The sequence below is a fragment of the Gobio gobio genome, assembly GCF_949357685.1.
Source record: "Gobio gobio genome assembly, chromosome: 23".
Taxonomy (NCBI): domain Eukaryota; kingdom Metazoa; phylum Chordata; class Actinopteri; order Cypriniformes; family Gobionidae; genus Gobio; species Gobio gobio.
This window is the reverse complement of record NC_137119.1, coordinates 15014444-15026537: the sequence shown is the minus strand read 5'-3', so window position 1 is coordinate 15026537 and position 12094 is coordinate 15014444. Positions and strand designations below refer to the sequence as shown.

The following is a 12094-nucleotide window of genomic DNA, read 5'->3' as shown; positions in this document are numbered from 1 at the left end:
GTCTTTTTGCCCCTTATCTTGAATTTTGGGGGTATTCTAAATGCATTTTAATAGACGAAATCACATAGTGAAAGCATGCACTGTAATAAATATGCATGCACACAAGTCTAACATGCTCGAGTACATTGCAGAGTGTATGCGTTCTCTCTATAGGTGTGTTTCTGTTTGGCTTTTGTAAAGTGAGGGACATACTCGATGATGTCAGACAGTGTATATATATATATATATATATATATATATATATATATATATATATATATATATATATATATATATATATATATATTACTAATTAGTTACTTGGACTATCATGTTATGTAGGGAGCCGTTATGTAGGGTCCATGACTATGCCAGTTTTGATGGTCTTTCCAGCTTTTAATTCCGAATGTGCTCTTATAGATCAACATGTTCTTATGCGTATCTATAACACAAATTGTATTTATTGTGCGATTTATATGCCAAAATGACTTTTTACGTGCATATGATACGCAACCCGGTTGGGTAGGATTAGTGGTGTGGGTTATGCGCCAGCATCATGAGTATAGTGTGCCAGAATCGAGTTCTCTTTCGCTCTTGAACAAACTATAACACACAGAATTATGACTAAATGTCCGTTTTGTCGAGTATCCTCATAAGAACATTTTTAAATGAGTTAAATAACGTCTAATGAACTTAAAGAGTTGTGAGGAAATGGGACGCGTGTGACAGCGTGTCAGATCCGCATCATGTTCGGTAGCGGCAGATCTTAAAGCGACAGCAGCCACTAATGTCTGTTATTAATGTTAATCACTCACTGCTCTTGACTAAAAAACTTTTTTAGCTTTAATACGGATTAATCTATATTTAATTCATAATAAGTTTGAAGCCTAATAAATGTTAAAAAGCTTACACTGTAATGTTGAATGGCTATAAATATTGTTTAAAATTGGGGGGAAAATCTATTTCATAGAGACATCAGTATCAGTATTAGTATCAGTGAAACTGGCCTTCATTCATAAAAAGATGCCATTGAACAAATATTTAAAATATACTGTCTTTGTTTTTTTCTACATTAATATGGTGATTTACTGTGAAATTATTTAATTATAAAATATATAAAAAAATGTGTGTTAAAAAGAAAAAATGTGTGAATAATCCAGTCAATTTTTTAGCACTAAAAGAATGTTTACATTAAAAATATATTATGCATACCCACCATCTATCTACCTTTGTATTTATTGCATTGCATATTGTATGTTCAGGGATGACAGACTGATAAGAAGACATGCTATTTATGACTGGATGTAACTTTTGATACTTTGAGTCAAAGTGGCTCTCCTATTGATTTTGTCCGATCAGTGTGGCTATCCTGAAAAAAATTGCGGAGACCACTACACTAGGGAAACTTGTAACTGTCATGGCCACATGGTGCCATCTTTAATAATGCAGACAAAAACTGCACAGTGCTGCTAATTTTATTTGTTGGTTTCATATAATACTTGGCTAAATTATTTTAATGTGTGTATAATACTTTTTGAATATTTCCAACACATTTTAACATATTTTCATACCATTTTATCTCTAGTTAGATATGCCTTTTTACATGTATGTTATGTTCATGGTTCAGGACATTACCTTCAGGAGGAAGTGTGTAGCGAACATACTCTGGGAAGTAATCTTCAAGTTTGGATTTTCCTGCCAGGATCTTTTCTGCCAGCATGTCCTGTTTGTTGAGGAACAAGATCACTGAAATGGTCCTTAAAAACCTGTTTGAAAACACACAGAGAGAGACGTCTTTATATTTATATGATAATTTCTATTATCTGATGACATTTCTATTTAGAGATGTTCAGCCGCAGCTTTAATTCACCATTTTAGTTGATAAACCTTTATATTTAAAGTTGCCACCTGTCTCCTCTCTTTGACTTGAAAATAAAAATGTTAAGAATTGAGGTAATCAAAAATCATTGCCCAGCCCTGCTGACCTCTAATAAAAATAATCAGTAACCATTACAAACATATAGATGCACTTCAGGATAACTTCTGCAGCACTTGGGACGGGAACTGAGAACTCCCAAGAAACAGCAGAACTGTGAAACCTGTTAGTCCAGATGCTGCGGAACAGATCAAGAGACTCGCGCAACCGGTTGGTGCTGTTGTCTTCCCTTATGACCATGTTATAACTGCTACTGGCGGCCACGAAGATGATGGCGGTCACATCTGTGATTATAGATAGGAAGAAATATATATTAGCCAAGCACACACTTAAAGGGATAATTCACCCAAAAATAAAACTTCTGTCATCATTTACTCTTCCTCATATGTTCCCAACCCAAAAGACTTTGGTTAATTTCCGAAACATAAAATGTATATGAATCAAATCATATGAATTAAGCAATTTAATCTTGTGAAGAGATAAGATAACTTTATATGAATAACATCATTTAGACACATATACATACAGTGCATCGCATATGGTAAACAGGGAAGCTCTAGAACAAACCTCATTGGTTCTTGTGTGTGTGATGCATACACCAATAAGTTTGTTTAAGTTTATGATGCACGCACATAGCTCTATAGTTATCATACACTATTTACCACACACATTTACCATATGTGTATGAATGTTTCAATCATTGATAAGATGTAAGTCAAATTCAAAATTGATTCATATCGATTTGTTTTACAATGCCTTTATGACCTTTTTTGATCTTCTAAGTTTTGATTACCTGAACTTTGAATGGTATACAATACAAGCCTCTCAGCTTTCAATAAAAATATCTTAATTTGTGTTTAACCAAAAGCAGGGGCGTAGCGGATGGGCACACAGGGCACGTCGATGATCATGTATCGACGATAGCCAGAAATATTATCAAAAGCATCACATATTAGCGATATAATGTAGGCCTGCTATATTCCTATTATTATTATATAGCCCTATAATTCATATTATTATTAACAGTCTATAATATTTCTGAAAACTGAAGTCGTTGATGAAAATTAAGCTCAGACTGTTTAACACAAAATACTTTTCTTTCTTTAGTTTTTTATGTGTGGCCACAAGAGGAATATTATGGGAATAAATTAAGACACTTATATAGCGTTATCAGCATATGTTGAAGTAGATGCATCTCTGAGAGAATATACGTTTGAGAGAATATACGCCGTTAATTCGGCGTGATGAAAGCAGTTTTTACTTTTACTTTCTGTAGTGAATTGAGTGAGGTTAAAGACTTCTTCACTGGTAACTCTTGCACATAATCTGCTTGTGTGGTTCGCCTTCATGATTTAAAACCCCAGGGGGGGCTTGGATTTGCGCTGCGCCACTGACCAAAAGTCTTATAGGTTTGGAATGACATGAGGATAAGTAAGTGATGACAATGTTCATTTTTGGGTGAACTATATATTTTAACAAATACTATTAGTCAGATATATTAACTATAAAGACAGGTTTCTGGAATTTATTTACAGAAAAAATGCATTATAAAACAAAGCTTGAGGAAGATTTACAAGCTCACCATTAAAGCACTGAATCCATTTCCTCCTTTCATCTCTCTGACCACCCACATCAAACATACTGACACACAAGGAGAAACAAATAAGAAATGTTTCTGTATATCAAATAAAATAAAATAATTACAATGTACTGATTGAATGCAATTCTGAATCATTAGATTTTAAAATAGCAAACACTAGACACAAATTTAGTAAAAGTGAGGTCCAAATGTCTGTGACCACTAGTTTAAATGCTTAAATTCCTCTCTAATGGACTTTGACTTCTGAATTTTGTCTTTGCCAGCTCAGTCACATTCAGCACTGTCAGGGATCTGTCACTTCGGTCTGGTTTATTCTTGGTTTGGTGACAGAGCTCTGACACTCCATCGTCTTGTCTTTGAGTGAGCGTGCGGTTTTAACTTTGCTCGGGTTGTACGCTCTTGTGTGTGCATGATATGTTGTGTGTGTGAAGCGTGGTGTTCGGACCAGCACTTCGGCGTAGCAGTTTTCGGTTCAGTGTCGGGATTTGGACATTCATGCTCCTTCATACTGTATTCAAAATCACATACTTCCCTACTATATAGTAGGCAAAAAACAGTATGTGACAAAAAGAAGTATGTCTGAATTTACAGTACTCATGAAAGAGTAGACAAAAAGTAACCCACCAACTCAGTAATTACTCCCCTCATTTCCTCTCCTATTTCCTCGCCCTGTGCCAATTCGTTGTGTGTCTCCTTGTGTGCTATTCTCTCTAGTCTTGTCGTATCCTGCTCCCAAGCCTTGTCGTGTCCTGCTCCCAAGTTGTCTGGTCTGATGAATCACGTTTTATTTTAGATCAATTGGATTGCTGGGTGTGGGTGAGTTGTTTACCTGGGGAAGAAATGGCAGCAGGAGGCACTATGGGAAGAAGGCAGGCAGTGCAGGAGACAGTGTTATGCTTTGGGCAATGTTCTGCTGAGAAGCCTTGGGTTGTGGCATTTATGTGGATGTTACTTTGACACATACAACCTACTTAAAGATTGTTGCATGGCAATGGTGTTTCCTGATAGCAGTGGCCTTTTTCAGCAGGATAATTCACCCTGACACACTGCAAAAAGTGTTCAGAAATGGTTTGAGTAACATGACAAAAGTTCAAGGTGCTGCCTTGGTGTCCAAATCCCTCAATTCCAATCTGATTTGGGAATCTATGGGATGTGCTCACAACTTGCAGGACTTAAAAAGGATCTGCTGGTGTCAGATACCACAGAACACATTCCAAGATCTTGTGGAGTCCATGCCTCAACGCATCAAAGCTGGTTTGGCAAGTGGTTTTAATGTTGTGGCTGATCTGAGTGTGTGTGTGTGTGTGTGTGTGTGTGTGTGTGTGTGTGTGTGTGTGTGTGTGTGTGTGTGTGTGTGTGTGTGTGTGTGTGTGTGTGTGTGTGTGTGTGTGTGTGTGTGTGTGTGTGTGTGTGTGTGTGTGTGTGTGTATGTGAAAAATTATTTATATATAGCACTTTGAAGCTGCATTGGAACAGCAATTTGGACAATTTAGGTTATTCAATTTTTTTTATTACAAATTATATTTTTAAGAAAAAACTAAAATAATCTGTACTCCTTTATTTTTATCATCAAATTTTTAATATTTTTCATTATGCAACACAGCACATATATAGCAGACGTTTCGGCTATTTGTCTTCAGTGAATCATTAAATGTTACTACCACAAAGGCTTCTTTTAAAAGTCCAGAGGTCACCAGGTGTAGCCTCTCATCACAAGTGCTTGACAGACTCAACTCAATCACAGATAATTTTATCACAATTAGGAAACATTTAAATGTATAATTGTCTTCCAAAATTAACAAATCCACCATCACCGTTGTAGAATAACAAAAGACTATTAGCAATTTGTTATTAGCAATAGTTACCAAGAAATCACCAAAGATTATTAAACATACAAAAATACTTAAAACATACAATTCATACATTAGCTTACAACATACAATTCACAAAATAACAAAACACATTACTCTCACAACCTACAAATAAAGATAAAAATGAAAGATGGTCTGAAACATCAGGCAACAAATGCCGTTCACTAAACAGTATCTTCATCCACTCTCCTTGGTTAGTTACAGTTACGGAGTGCTAATTAGTGAGTGCAAATAAGCCACACCGACCTCCAGTTTCTCAACGACAGTGAAGGAGCAAGAGAGGACCAAGCCTGGACTATTTATGTTGTGTTTTATGTTTTATTACGTTTGTTTGGCAGTCGTCCGTGAAGGGCTGCCGCTTTTACTTTCATTTTGTGTTCATTTATTTCATAATTAAACTCATGTTGAATGTTAACTGGTTCCTGCCTCCTTCCCTAAACTACTACCTTGTTACACCGATATATCGAGTAAGCTTCTCGTAGTAAAAATTTTTTTCCCCCTACATTTCCACCTCTTCTGGAATTTGTTACTTTTTCAATGCCTGTACAAGTTAACTGTTTTATATCATGATTGTCTGGCAACTGGCGAACTGACCCCATCTCCTGATGTTCGCTTATAATAAGTTTTTAATGGACGTACCGTTTTTCAGATGTAAAGTAATGGACAAGGGCATTTTAACGTGTAGATTACATGTGTTGTAGAGCATGTAATTAAAGGCTTGATATAAAATGTTTTACTTGAATGTACATCAATATACTGGTTGGTCATAATTATCAAAGATGAAAAAAACAACCTTATAAACCTTATAAGTTGGTTTATTTTCTTTTATCAGTTTTTCTGCAGTTACGTTTAAAAATATCTTAATGAAGGATCAGTCAAAATAAAATTTCTTTATAATATCCTCAATTTGATATTATACTTAATGCTTATTATACTTAATTTGAATTTGCTAATATACTCTTTGTCTCCTATAAACTTGATTTAATAATTGTTGTCTATTTAATTCTTTAGCCTTGTTATATGCCAATGTAAGCCAACCATGTGGATATCCCCATGATTTAAAATGATTAAACACTACATTTCTTCAAAACTTTCCTCGGAATCACAGATTTGGTGTAATCTATGAAATTGATTAAATGGCAGATCTTTTTAGCGAAAGAGGATGATGGCTATCAGCTGAAAGAATTGTTTCTAGCATGTGAATCACAATTAGCAAATTAATCGCATTTTGATCCCTCTCCATAGAGAATGAAATAGATTATAGTCTAGAATTGAGAAAGTTTACAAATTCCAGTATTTTTTTTTTTGTCCATGTCCAAATAAGGAAACAATCGTCAATATAAAGTAACCACATCTTTATATTTCCTAGAAAAGTATTGTTATGGTAAATAATCATTCAGACTCATATTTTCCCCACAGAGTACCCATGGTGGTTCCGTGTGTTTGAAAATAAAAATTGTATTTTAAGATAGTATTTTTTTTTAGTATTATCGGTTTTCCCTGTTTAACAATTTATTTACATCATTATCAACCAATCTACAAAAGTTTACAGAAGGATTAGTTGTTTCAGTAGTGAACACTTGGATACTCTTGGGTTTGAACATCTTAGAAAAATTCAGTTTCAACCATAGATGATGGTTCAAAAAAGGATTTTAATTTAATCTGTCTCGTAAACAATTATACTTTCACCAAAAAAAAGGATAAGTAACAGGAAGGGATGAAAGAGATACATTTTTTCAGTAAAGTTACTTGATCGTTTGCTTTTTTTTTGTGATAAATTTAATAACTCATTGTCCCTTTCAAAATCCCCTGCATTGGAGTTGATGAGATCAGTTGACTGCCGTGTTTTCCGCCCCCTCTAACCTCTCCTTGTTGGTTTCCTTTTCTTGTTTTTGTGCATTTCAATCTTAGGGTCGGCTCCAAAAAAGATTTACTGGAGCTAGAGTGGTTACAGAGGACGTAGATGAATTTGACTCATATGATTCCGAGAACTGGCGAAACTGTGCCCCTTTTGGTTACCTATGAAATGTGCCGGACATCCATTTATAGACTTTGTTGTCCAAGTAATTCATGTTGTCCCATTAGAACTTCCACAACTTGAATTTCTTTAGATTCTTACAAATTCATCCAGTTCGTGTTGTATTTTCTTTATTTCTCTTCCATCTTACTCAAATCATACGTGTTTCAGTTTCTTTTTCTCCATCTTTTACAAAACTCTTCATCATCTCGGCCAATTGTAGGAGCTTTTTCTACATGCAACTCTCTTGGTATTCTTCCCTTGCGGTAATATTCACTCACACTTGTTTTATTGTGAGATAAAAACGAATACATTTGTGAAGAAGTTTTTTGAGTTTATCCTGAACTGGTTCACTGACTTTTTTCTGAGATAGCTTGCTTAAATAAGTCACCAAGAATTACGATTCTAGACTTGCTTTAAGTGAATATTTTTGCTCTTTCATCTTTAGATTAATTCATTTTCTCAAAATACATCTTTCGTGGCAGCTTGTGATAAAAAAAAGTCCAACCCAGAACAAAAAAGTGCAGATTGCGGATCTTTGTTTTTCAGTAGAGCACGATGATTTGATCTTTTTTGATTACAAATTATATTATCATCATTAAAATATAATTGAAATGTTGGATTGTAAGTATGCTGGATTGAAAGTAATATGGATTTGAAAAATCTTAGTATTTGATACTATTCCACTTTTGCTGTAATCACTGCAGAATTTGAGCTGACATGAACAAAACCCATGTTGATCCATGTTTTGCAGCATGATTTGAGAATAAAAATATGCCCTTTTGTACTGTAAGGAGTTTACAAGGTCACTGTCACAGATTTGCTTATATTTGATCTAGGAATGGCAGAATCATACATATATTCATTTTATGTCCTGATTTTTAGTCCTTCTTTATTAAGTCCTAAAAATTTATTTCCAGAATAATTTACTTGTAAATAAAGACATATTTTCTTTTGGAGCCCACTGTACAATACAATTCTTTATTGTAAATGTATAATATCAAAACATTGACTTACTGAAAGTTGACTTTGTCTACTTGAAATCGAGTTTCAAAAATCCCTGAAGTCAAAACACGGCACCTAAGCAAATCCTGAAAGAAATACACATACTCTCAGGTCACTGACACTAAACACTAATAATACAAAAACAAATCTAGTGTGACAGTGCTCTCACCTGGTCTGTCGGTGTGTAGTCGCTCTGTCGTACAGACTCAATTCTGTCCAGGAAGCTGAAAAATAGGTAAAAGACAAATTAACATTTTACACTACACAATGATTTATAATAATAAACACAATTACAATATATAGTCTACTATATTATATGACTGATTTTTTTAATGGGGGTTGGACTTTATCATGAAAATATCCTTGTTTGTAACGTTTTTTTTTTTACCATTTCATTATTTTGGCTTGAAATTTCGTTTGTTGGAAATATGAACTGGATTTATAAATGCTTTTGAAATAAAAAAAATTGCGTTTTTACATTTTTTAAATGAAGACAGCGTTTGGAATGGAGTGCATGCAAAATAATCAGTTCCCTGAATACACGGCCTTTGTTGTTATTGTGAGTGTACACAAATAAAATAGACAAAAAAATGACAGAGTATTGTGAGTTGTTTCCGCTGTCATAAAGGAAAAAATCCATAAGATTTTTTCAAGTTAAATAAAACGTAGCCTATTTAGTTTCATAGTTAGGCTATGTTTAAATATTAGCCTATAATATAATTTTTTTTTTAATTTCATATGTTGATTATGAAAAGTGAGCAGCATGAGTATAGGCAACATCATAAGATAAGCATATGTCTGGAGACATGGAGTGGGGTCAGAAATGATTCTGACCACTACATTGAGTATTGTTTTGTAGAAAGTCTTTCTTTAAAGTGAATTTCGTTTTGTATAAATTGTATTTTAATTTTGATCAATGTTTCATCAACTAATTGCCTCTATATTTAATAAATAAGAAGCAAACCAAGAACGTCGGGAATGGATTGCCGTGCGTAACAAACCCACTGGCCTGTTTCCGCTGCCTTTGAGTAAGGCTGAAACTATAGCTTCTTCCTGTTTTTAATACATTTCTTGAATATATGTCTTAAATACAGTAGGCCTATATATAGTTATGATATTTGTGGCTGCACCGGGGTCCGTCATTACTAGGTTAAAGTTACGCCACTGAGGCTAAACAGGAGCGGTCCATGGCCCCAAAAAGTTTGTGAAATTTTGATTTAGACAATGACTGTCTGTTATGAACTGTAGGCTACATTAATAAATTTCGTGATAGGGGCACTGCCACTGATACAGGCAGCAGAAGAGCACATTTTACGCTGAGCTTGCTTCTGCTTTTCAAACATGGAAGTGTGACAAAGGCACATAGGCTATATAAATTATCTAATGTGGATAAAAGCTTATTTTGTACACATCACTATACAACATTGTGGCAGAGGGGGCGTGGTTTCGTGAAGTCTGTAGCGGGAGAGAGAGGGCGGAGCCGAGCGGTGAGTAAGTAGGTCAACTGCAGATGAGTAACACCTGTATCTGATTGCAGTAATTGGCATGGAGAGACAGCATTTAAGCTGCAGTGGAGAGAGAGACGGGAGAGAGAGCTTGGGACTGGGACATCGCGACTGACTGCCAGAGAGAAATGCAGTAGAAACCAGTGAATGCAGTGATTCAGCTGCAACCGTTTCGAGTATATTGATTCCACTGATGCGCCCTCGAGCGCTTGTTTTGTTGTGTATAAAAGTTCAGAGTATTAAAGCGATTTGTCCCAGTCACGCCGACCCCGCCTTCTTCCTTCTCCACACACACACACACTTCTGTCGAACCGAACTACATTGGTGCCGAAACCCTGGAAGGAAGAAGAACGCCGCCACCATGGAAACTCAGCCAAGAACGGCACTTGTGGAACTCGTACAATCGCTCGCCGGTCTTCACCAAGAAACACATCAGGATCTGCGGGCCGTCAGGGAGGAGCAGCACAAGAGGTTCGAGGCGCTCCTCCAGGCCCAGCATGAAGACCGCGAGCTGTTCCAGAGCTGTTCCCCTCCCACCACAGCGACTCGGCAGCCTCCATTCTGCTACAGAAGATGGGTCCACAGGACGACCCGGAGGCGTTCATGGACCTTTTCGAACGGTCCGCCAAGGTCCGGGGATGGCCCCTGGAGGACTGGCCCACCAACTGTCAGTCCAGAATCTCCTGGTCTACAACGACCTGAAGCGAGCCAACCTCCAGCGGGTCGGCCGGACCCCGGAGCAACATCGTCAGTGGTTCCGGACCCTGGCCCTCGATGAGTCCGGCCGGCCCTTCGTCTTCGCTCAACAGCTCCGGGACTCGTGCCGCAAGTGGCTGATGGCCGACGGAAGCGACGTCGAGGGAGTCATCGATCGTGGGGTACTGGAGCAGTTTGTGGCGCGGCTTCCAAGGAAGACCGCGCAGTGGGTCCAGTGCCACCGCCTGACGTCGCTGAACCAGGCTATCCAGTTGGCGGAGGACCAGATGGTGGCGTGCCACGGGGTCAGCGAGCCCTTACCATCGGCGTCTCTCTCTCTCTTCTCCTTCCCCCTCTCTCTCTAAACCTGTCCCCCTTCCCAGGTCTCGCGGGGGGATGCTGCCCAGACCGAGATGGTCTGTACTATTTGTATTGTATTGTACATCCAAGATGGATGGAGGATGTCAGTTGGTGAATCCACCGGCCACCCCAAAAGCACCATTGTGCCCCCTTCTGTTGATGCAGGTCCCCTTTGAACGAACTGGTATGGACCTCATCGGGCCATTAGAACGGTCGGCACGAGGGCATCGCTTTGCTTTAGTGCTCGTAGACTATGCAACGCGATACCCTGAGGCAGTCCCGCTCCGCACTATTTCGTCGAAAAGTGTGGCGAGCACGCTGTTTTCTTTAATCTCCCGGGTGGGAATCCCGAAAGAGATTCTCACCGATCAAGGCACAGCGTTTATGTCACGGACAATCCGCGAACTCTACGAATTGTTGGGCATTAAATCGATTCACACCAGCGTCTATCACCCACAAACCGACGGTCTGGTGGAACGTTTTAATCGCACATTGAAATCCATGATTCGTAAGTTCGTTCACGAGGACGCCAAAAATTGGTATAAATGGCTAGAGCCTCTGTTGTTTGCTGTCCGCGAGGTCCCCCAAGCCTCCACAGGGTTTTCCCCCTTCGAGCTTCTCTATGGACGCCAGCCTCGGGGGCTGCCGTGTGCGCGTGTCCATTCTGCAGGGAAACCTTGGGTCCTGCCATCCATGTGGATGTTACTTTGACCTCCTACCTAAGCATTGCAGCAGACCATGCACACCCTTTCATGGAAATGGTATTCCCTGGTGGCTGTGACCTCTTTCAGCAGGATAATGTGCCCTACCACAAAGCAAAAATGGTTCAGGAATGATTTGAGGAACACAACAACGAGTTTAAGGTGTTGACTTGGCCTCCAAATTTCCCAGATCTCAATCCAATCAAGCATCTGTAGACACAAGACCGTACGGTGTCCCATTTGTCATTTTAGGTCTCAGAGGGGTCGATATGCGCGCACACTTTTGCAGAGACCCCACTGATGTGAACTCTGCTGCAGACTTCTTACCGACAGTCAAAGTGGCGTTACGTCATGGAAGTGCGGACTCATAGAAAGAAGGGTGCCATTTGGGACAGGGCCTTACACTCCACGGCTGTGAGCAAAG

At 38.3% G+C, this 12094-nt stretch overlaps 2 protein-coding genes across 2 annotated transcripts in view; one reads left to right on the top strand and one right to left on the bottom strand.

The window, feature by feature from the left end:
- Positions 1-12094, top strand: part of elovl2 (ELOVL fatty acid elongase 2) — a 312772-nt gene that overhangs the window by 96938 nt on the left and 203740 nt on the right. The gene's annotated exons all lie outside the window — the stretch shown is intronic.
- gnal (guanine nucleotide binding protein (G protein), alpha activating activity polypeptide, olfactory type) overlaps positions 1-12094 on the bottom strand; it is a 152530-nt gene that overhangs the window by 21364 nt on the left and 119072 nt on the right. The window contains exons 6-10 of the mRNA XM_079806637.1: positions 8578-8632; positions 8421-8494; positions 3498-3556; positions 2079-2199; positions 1615-1745 (exon numbers count right to left, since the gene is read on the bottom strand). Coding sequence (XP_079662763.1) covers positions 1615-1745; positions 2079-2199; positions 3498-3556; positions 8421-8494; positions 8578-8632 — 440 coding nt within the window. The remainder of the gene's footprint in view (positions 1-1614; positions 1746-2078; positions 2200-3497; positions 3557-8420; positions 8495-8577; positions 8633-12094) is intronic.